The sequence below is a fragment of the Schistosoma mansoni genome (assembly GCF_000237925.1).
Source record: "Schistosoma mansoni, WGS project CABG00000000 data, supercontig 0151, strain Puerto Rico, whole genome shotgun sequence".
NCBI lineage: Eukaryota > Metazoa > Platyhelminthes > Trematoda > Strigeidida > Schistosomatidae > Schistosoma > Schistosoma mansoni.
Window position 1 is genome coordinate 507843 of NW_017386048.1, and position 8938 is coordinate 516780.

The 8938-nt window shown below is 39.6% G+C and overlaps 1 protein-coding gene across 1 annotated transcript; it reads right to left on the bottom strand.

The window, feature by feature from the left end:
- Positions 1-394: 394 nt before the first annotated feature.
- Smp_178850 (poly(A) polymerase, putative) lies at positions 395-5671 on the bottom strand (the record flags this gene model as incomplete). Its single annotated transcript, XM_018798664.1, has 6 exons — positions 395-858; positions 2424-2544; positions 3903-4139; positions 4190-4375; positions 4426-4896; positions 5660-5671. 6 exons carry the CDS (start codon positions 5669-5671, stop codon positions 395-397), a joined length of 1491 nt encoding a protein of 496 aa, XP_018646683.1.
- Between the last annotated feature and the right edge of the window lie 3267 nt (positions 5672-8938).

The following is an 8938-nucleotide window of genomic DNA, read 5'->3' on the forward strand; positions in this document are numbered from 1 at the left end:
AGGTGTAGGCCATGTACGATATTCAACTTGTCTTGATACAAAAAGTAGGCTATTCAAAATAACTAAAACTGTTTTTGTGAACACTAAGTAGTTTATAGGTACTTCCTTTATGTAATCATTTTGAGTGGATTCAGTAAACTAATGTTCAACGATAACTATCGTAGGATTTATTGATGGACTAGAATGATTGTGTGCATACCTAGTATATGACGCAGAATATTCGATCCATCAAAACTATATTTTAATGTCTAAATTAATATATGACCAAATACTTAGTCGGTTGTTACACAATAGAATTATGATGATAATTAGATCTAGAGCAAATATTTAATGACCTGAACAAATTTGAATGAATATACTGAATATTTTCTTGCTGTTCGACTAATCAAAGGACTTACTTTTTGACATATTTAACGGTTACTGATAAGTCTTCACTTGAAAGACCACGTTCAATTGATTTTTCAAAAGAGCTGATATTCTCACTCAGGTCTACGTTCAGGGTAGGTTTCTCATTAGAAGTATTTGAATTATGAACAGTACTGGTCAAGGAATTAGTATTGCGATCGAATTCCATTCCAATAAACCATTTACGAACAAAATTAGCATCATCATCACTAGGACCTTTTCCGTAGGCATGACAGTTTACGTGTGCCATTTTGACATAACGGTTTACCTCGAAATTGCTTACAAGAACACGCAATCTGGATTCTACCAAACCACATAATTCGATGAAGGTATGTTTAGTATTCCCAACGACGATGACGACAACATAATGTCGATATTGAAAGAAAAAGGCTGCTTCAAATAGGTTTGACCAGGAACCCTTATGCATCATTGAAGCCCTGACAACATTCAAACCTTTGGAAAGTAGAATACAGTATAAATTAAAACAGTAATATATGGAAGAAACAGTAATTCACAGTGAAACTGACTCTACAAATAGGAACTTAAGTTTAACACTAGTCAAGTGACCTTTGCTTGCTCTCACTAAAACATTTTATCCTCAAATTAGTTATATTTTTTTAATAAAAATCGTACACATCTAATCTTTTTACTCGGAGAATAAATCTTCAAGCATTGATTTATGGAATCTTTTGTGAACATTTTTATCGACCAACAGCCCAGGTACAATAGAAATAATTAGTTGAAAGCGTGAGTCAATTGAAGCTTTATCACCAGGGAAAATTTGGAAGCACTGGACGGCCGTTTCGTCCTATTGTGGGACTCCTCAGCAGTGCGCATCCACGTGAGAAGTAGTGACCAGTGGATTTCATACCACGTCTGTTGTGAGATATAAACTCACTGAAGATAATTAGTGAACGGTTGCTCAACTTCGTGGATTGGTTGAAGTTAGACATTAACACCATGGATGCCGGCTCAGTGGTCTATCGGTTAAGGGCTCTGGCGTGAGACTGGTAGCTCCTGGGTTCGAATCTCACGAGACGAGGTCGTGGATGCGCACTACTGAGGAGTCCCACAGTAGGATGAAACGGCCGTCCAGTGCTTTCAGGTTTTCCCTCCATCATGTGGATTTACATATTCTGCATGGGTTTCTGTATCACGATTTGATAATGTAACAACTAATTCTTATGACCCCTTCCGAGAAATAATTAGCTTCATTAAAATCAAATATGTTCACTACTGGACGTATCTATAACTTCCCAGATATGTTATAATTAGCACTTGTGAAACCAAAGAATTCTAACATCATTTAGATGTAGGCGCGAAAATGATAATTCAAGAGAACATATTCTTCAAAATCTGTGAAGTTACATGTTGGAATTTTCCTTCGATGAGGTTGGAAAATGCCAATGGGTTTTTTTTAATGAAAGAAGTAACAAAAGTGCACATTTAGTGGTTTCTACTTCACTCTTTTCGGTTTAAATACAAAAACCATAAAACGTGAAGAAATTACAGGCGTCTGATAAGCTTTCACATTTACTAAAATCTACTACAATTACTGCAAACTGTAGGCAATTATAACAGTAACAGCACATGAAGTGAAGGGTTGGTTGTGATATATCAATGCCCTTACCAGGATAAATGTGATTAGCCCTGGTTGTGAACTACAACGAATCAATAAAACGACTATTACCATTAGATGTTTACGAAGTAGGCCATTTGATAAAATAACTCGCATATTTAAGATGATACCTCAAATAGATACCACCAGAAATTGAATGAACCGAATTATTTTTAAAGACTGTTGACAAGAATAGTGCTTTTGGTAACTTTTACTAATATTCACTGACAAACTAAGCATACCCTCTTCACACAAGAAAGAGGATGAGGTAACAGATATTGCATTTAATCATGTAGGTTATTGTAAGGTTTGTTATGAAATCTAACCTATCATAAAACATAACCAAACATTTGGCTTCTATTAATTAAGATACAAAAAAGCAAAATGCAGTGAAACTTACCTTGTTTTAATTCCCTTTCAATAATAATACGATTACTTCGCTGTACATTGTACGTTGAATTTTGAGATGGGTAACTTGGAGTCAATATAGGCATCAAGTGATATTGATCAGAAGGATTAAGCTAGTGTTTAAAATTAAATTGTTTGCCAAACACAATGAATAGCGATTGCGGCCATATTAATACAACAAAATTTAAACTCGTTAATTCAGTGATATGCAAAGATATATAAACAAAAGTATGGTATGGGGTGCTCCAGAAATTACGATTTATCGAAAAGTGAGAAATTAGATATATGGTTACAACTCAAATCATTGCTCCTGTTCCGCTATTGTTGACTTCTACCTTTGTGTTTTCCCCTTCTTGCATCTTGCAGAGGAAACCTCCAGAGGTATATTGTTTATTTAATGATTGCTGGGGTCAAACATCTCTTGCGATGTTTAAGTTATTGCTTATTCAATGCCTTTCCAGTTGGTCAATATAGTGACTTCCTCCTCTCTGAGTAGACCTCGTAAGACTTAGGACTTGTTTCCAAGATCTACCTTGAACTCGCTGGGCTTGTTGGCACGCCGAACAAATATTGTACTGAACATCGTACTCCTGTTTGTCTAACAATCCAATGTCTCTTTAGCTTGATCGCCACCAAGCGCTGATCTGAAGCGATATGAGCTCCCAATCTACATCGTCTGGACATTCTATGCTCCTATGTATATTGTTCACCTGGTTGTCAGAAGAGACATTTATCTTGTGGCTTCCAAAGCCTCGGCTTTCACTACGAGGCGTCATAACTCTCATAAACTTCCAAAGTAGAGTTTAACCGGGGAGAACCATTTGTCATACGTAGCTTCTATGTTCTACCCAGTTTGGGTTATAGCTCCAGTTGTTTTACCAGCTAAATTAATTTTGCAAGACACTTGTCGGCGAAATTTGGCATGTGACGCAGAGCATCTCGGGGAGTGCATTACGAGGTGTGACTGTTGGCTCAAAGGTATAAAGAACTTAAGTGAACTGTTACTTCCCAGATGTCTCGTACCAGAATCGTGCAAACCACTGGCTACTCAGATTCATTGTTTTGCCGATGCCTCAGAATTTGAATGTGATGTTGTGGTGTATGCTCGTTTTGAAGATGCCTGCCGCTAAGTTCACTGTCCCCTTTTATTAGCTAAGTTCAGGGTTGCCCCACTGAAACTTATAACCATTCCTAGGATGGAAGTAGCAACACCAAAATAGGTAGGGCAAGGTTTGAATTCATGATCTAATGGTTAGAAGCTTAGTGTTTTATCCACGAATTCCTCTTTTCATAATATATATTAGGAATTTATTTAGATGTTTGTTATAGAAAGATCAAAGTAATTTGAGTTGTCTAGTACATGAGTGACTGACCGAGCTATTTATCAGAAATTACTGAACCAGGTGAAATACCAGAAACACTAAGCAAAAAGCAGAAGCAGTAAAAAAATACAGAAACGACTCTGACTTACTCTCGGATCCCAGACAGGTAAGCACAAACTTGCAATATACTCACACTCTCGCAACCTAACAGGTTTCGGCCAAGGCCATTGACTGAATATGGTAAAAAATAGATAGACGATCATAGATGGCGTAGCGTACGGATAAAGTTGGCAAATTCGAGAAACTAAAATTGCCCAAGACACGCCACCGAGGAACCCCAATGCATTTGAATAGACATTCCGACGCTTAGCCCAGATTCGTATAACCTTAAATAATGGTACAAAGGGATGAGCTATGTGACATGATCATGAGTTACCTTTAGGGCTACTTTAAAAGAATTTTTATTGTACACAAGATTGAGAATATCTTCTGTAACACGAACACCATTAATACTGCGCACGTCTCGTTCATCCATATTTCGCATGAGCACCTCTGTGTTTTCACAAAGACTGAAGTTTTCCGGTATAGACATTTGATCGATTTGAGCAAATAAAAGGTCGATCTATGGAAAGAAATTTATTGCGTATTATGTGACGCAAAGGTATTGCATACTTCAACTCCCATAAATTTCATTTTAAGGACGGGAACAAAAGCATCCACAACAGCGTGCAAGTCTTCCACATTAGAATTTTCTGCTAATACAGTCTGAAAATCACTGAAAAACTCCTCGCGTGTTATAAACCGTGGGACAACCAGTAAAGAATCAATATCAGCACCCCTGAAATTGACACCTAAACGATATGAACCGAAAGTGAAAATTTTCCCGGTTGTAGAATTAGCAACATGTGCGGGGAGATTTTGCTCCAATGCTTTTTGACGAATCCATGCATTTGAAATCTCCTGCAACCTAACAAGGGCTTCACGTCTCTGTGATATCTCCTCTTGAGTTTCAAAAATATTAAGTTGAGCAAGGCTAGCCTCTAGTTCTTGTGTATCTCTGAAATCTTGTTCTGTAGGTTTCTTGAAGCTGAGAGCTCCTGTTTCACCAAGACACCTAGCCGGTATTTCCTCACCAACATTCATCTGCAAAGAAAACCGGAACTACACAACAGTTAAATGTACATTTATACACCAATAAAGGAAATGATATATATATATATATATATATACCGAACGAGGTTAAGACTGGTAGAAGCCTGAGTCAAACTTACTGTTTGCAGTGATTTGCTAGAATTAGCCAAAAAAGTGTTTATTCGAGTAGCTGTGCGTGCTAGTGGTGGCATGACTGATAAGATTAATTGGAATACAGTGAGAACCAGTGACTTACGTTAGTCTGAGCTATATTGGGCGATACCATGGTGTTAGTCTGTTTGTAAAAGGTTGAGTTTACAATGCGTTGGCGAGAGCTGTTTTGCTCTATGATCGTAAAACGTGGTCTCAAAATTCAGAGTGTTTGATGACTTGGTGTCCCATCGTCGTTGTCTCCAGAGGGTTGTTGGAATCCAGTAGCAATACCATGTTAGTAATACTGGTGTTCGAGAACGAGTGTTTGGGTGATTCCACCATTTTAATACACCGGCGTCGGTGACTTGAACATGTGTTACGAATGTCAATCCAAAAACTTCCCCACCATGGATTATTTGCTGGCGCGGGGGTGGAATGGGAAAATTGGAGATAGTTTGTGACATGCCACCGTAATACAAAAAGAGCATGCATAGGACTGGTATCTCTCGACCGAATACGACTCTCTGGTTGTCGTCCGAGAGATGATGTAATTCGATGGCCTAAGACATCAGATATGACTCAAAATAAAAGCCGACGACAATCCTGCTATTTATGTACTTACTGAAAAAGGCATTGATACAAATGAGCACCAAAATAAATATGCACCATACAACGTGACATTATCAAGAGGTGGAGGGCGGAAGACCATTACATTCAAAAACACAGATAAATAAAAATAAATGGATGAGTCAGTTAGTCAGTCACAACGCAGAACTTCGTAAGTACGTAGATCAGTTCGAGTTGCCATACCACATTAGCACAGAGATGCAGCTGTCGATTCAAATCCCATAGTGGTAGAGATAGTAAGAGTATAAACAGTAATCGGAAAGATTAGGGTTTGAAGATGTTAATTAATGGGTATAATCCAGCGAAATAAATTTGGAGAGAAAAAAAGATAGAGACATGGAGAATACAGAAGATTAGAATTTGGTAGAACACAGAGAGCGGATGCACCTTCGCGATTGCAAACGATTTTGAGCCATGTCATTCAAGGTCTCTAACCATCGGATGCTATCATCTCGCGGATCCCAACCAGGTAGTCTACACCTACCAACATGGCTCAGTCCACTTGTCAGTGACTTAATGGATTCTTTGTTGCTTCCGCTCTTAAATAAAAAAACATCTCGCTTTCCCTATAGATTTAGGTGCGAATAAAGTTTTACTTTACACAGACATAACTACCGTAGTACAAAGTTTCTTAAAAAACTGACAGAATGAGGAGGAAAGTGTTATTTCTAAAAGCACGTCAACGACAAAGTTAAACAAGGATGGGGAAAGCGGACAGTCCTGACGAACATCACTTGAGGTAATCAATTCTGATGACAATTTGCCGTAAGCTCTAACTCGATCAGTTGTGTTGGAGTAGGGAGCCTTTATAAGGTTAATGTACTTCTTTGGTACTCCTTTCAGTGACAAACACTGCCATAGAACCTCACAATGAACTGAGTCAAATGCCGTCTTAAGATCGAGAAATACTACGATTGTTATTTTACTTGAACACAAATATTGGTACTAGGCAGCACCAGATATATATGCACCACACAATTGTGTGAGGTCTATGATACTTTCCAGGTGTCCAGACTGAAGCAGGTGGTTTTCTTAGGAGGCCACACCTGGAGCCTTTCACCTGAAGGTCTGATCCACAAGACAGTGGAGCATCGTGAGGAGATGCAGTTCCATGATAGCCGGTCACCAACGAATGGTTTATACGCCATTTGTCCCCTCAGGATATTGGAGCTCATGTACACCATTGTTTTGGAATTAGGGTTTTCCAACTTGTTATGCCCCGATAAGGATAATGAATGGTAACTTTGGGATCTATTTATGAACCAATATTATGCATATATTTTTTATCGTATGATCACTAAATAACTAAACTATTCATATTCGTGTCCCCCTTATTATAAGCTTTATTTTGAACTACCATTCCCGATTTATGCCCTATCTATTTATTTACTATCTCCCCTTATTCACAGCCACATTTGGCTGAATATTGTACAAATGTTGTTTCTTATTTTATGGTACGGTGTGGTCAGTTTGATTGGTATATAATGTAAAACAATATAATATAATAATAATAATTATTATTATATAATAATAATATAATGATTCATACTGCAGAGGCTGTTCTGGACTAGGTAGAAGCAGGACCGACAAGTACTTTGGACTGCTCGTACGGTTTCCATGTGTAACTGTCCCAATCGATAATTTGCTGTTCTCTGATTGGCGTTCTTATCACGTCATACGTTAGCAAGGCATCCACTCGGCCACATTTATTTATTTATTTATTTAAACACATATATATTGGTACAAAAGGGCACCAGATACATATGCGCCACACAAAATAATGAAAGTAGGAAGAGAAGGGATGAAAAGATAAGGCGGACTGAAATGTACAACCAGAAGACTCTTTCAGTTAGGAAAGTTAGAACCATTCTTTATGTAGAAAGTAAAAGAAGGTTGCAGCAGGATCGCCACTGGCTTCTATTCTGAGCCATATCTGATAACGTCTCTAGCCACTGTGTTGCACCATCTCTCGGACCCCAACCAAGGAGTCGTGAAGGACCAACAGAAGCTAGCCCTTTGCAGCTCTCTTTCATGCCACGACACCATGTCATACACTGACCTCCTCTCCGCTTTTTCCAACCAGTCCCAGAGTCGGCAAATAATGCACGACGTGGAAGTCTCTGGGACGACATTCGTAAAACATGTCCAAGCCACCGAAGTCGGTGTTTCAAGATGGTGACACCAATTGAATTATCGTCTCTGCGCCCGAACACACGATGCAGAACCTCTGCATTACTAACATGGTGTTGCCACTGGATGTCAGCAATCCTTCGGAGACAACGATGATCGAACACAGAGAGACGTCTAACATCCTCAACTCGGAGAGGCCAGGTTTCACAAGCATAGAGCAAAACTGCTCTCACCGACGCGTTGTAGATCCGACCTTTTACAGCCAGACTAACATCACGAAGGCGCCAAAGATGGCCCAGATTGGCATAAGCCGCTCTGGCTTTCATTATACGTGCACCAATCTCATCACTCACGCCACCACCAGCACTTATATAGCTACCTAGATACACGAACTTCTCAACTACTTCAATCTGCTCACCATCTAGGGTGAGTACAGGATGAGAATCCTGCCGGTCTTGTAGGAGTACTTTGCACTTGGAGGGTGCAAAGCACATGCCGTACCTGCGGACACTGATTGCCAACTGATTAAGTGCGGATTGCATGCCTTGGGCATTATCGCACAGTAAGACAATATCATCCGCATACTCAAGGTCGAGAAGTCGTTCTCCAGGCAACAGATCCACACCGCCATTACTTACATCCATCAGAGCTGTTTCCAGGATGTCGTCGATGGCAAAGTTGAAGAGGAATGGTGAGATCGGGCAACCCTGCCTAACCCCACTGCTCGAATGGAACAAGGGAGAAAGGTGGTTGTATGCCCTCACTCTGCCTGAGGTGTTCGTATATAGGGCCGTAGGATGTTAATGAACTTCTCAGACACACCCTTCTTCAATAGACAATTCCAGAGAACAGTCCTGTCCAACGAATCGAAGGCCGCCCTGATATCAAGAAACACTACGATTGTTGGCCTGCGATAAGTATGACGGTGTTCTAACATTTGGCGGAGGGTGAAGATGTGATCAATGCATCCTCGACCAGAACGAAAACCAGCCTGCTCCTCGCGAGTCAATCGTTCTCGGGTTTTAAACAACCTACGAAGAATGATAGAAGCCAATAGTTTGGACGCAATCGAAAGTAGACTTATCCCCCGATAGTTATTGCAGGAACAACGTGAACCCTTTTTAAAGATAGGGACGACTATTGA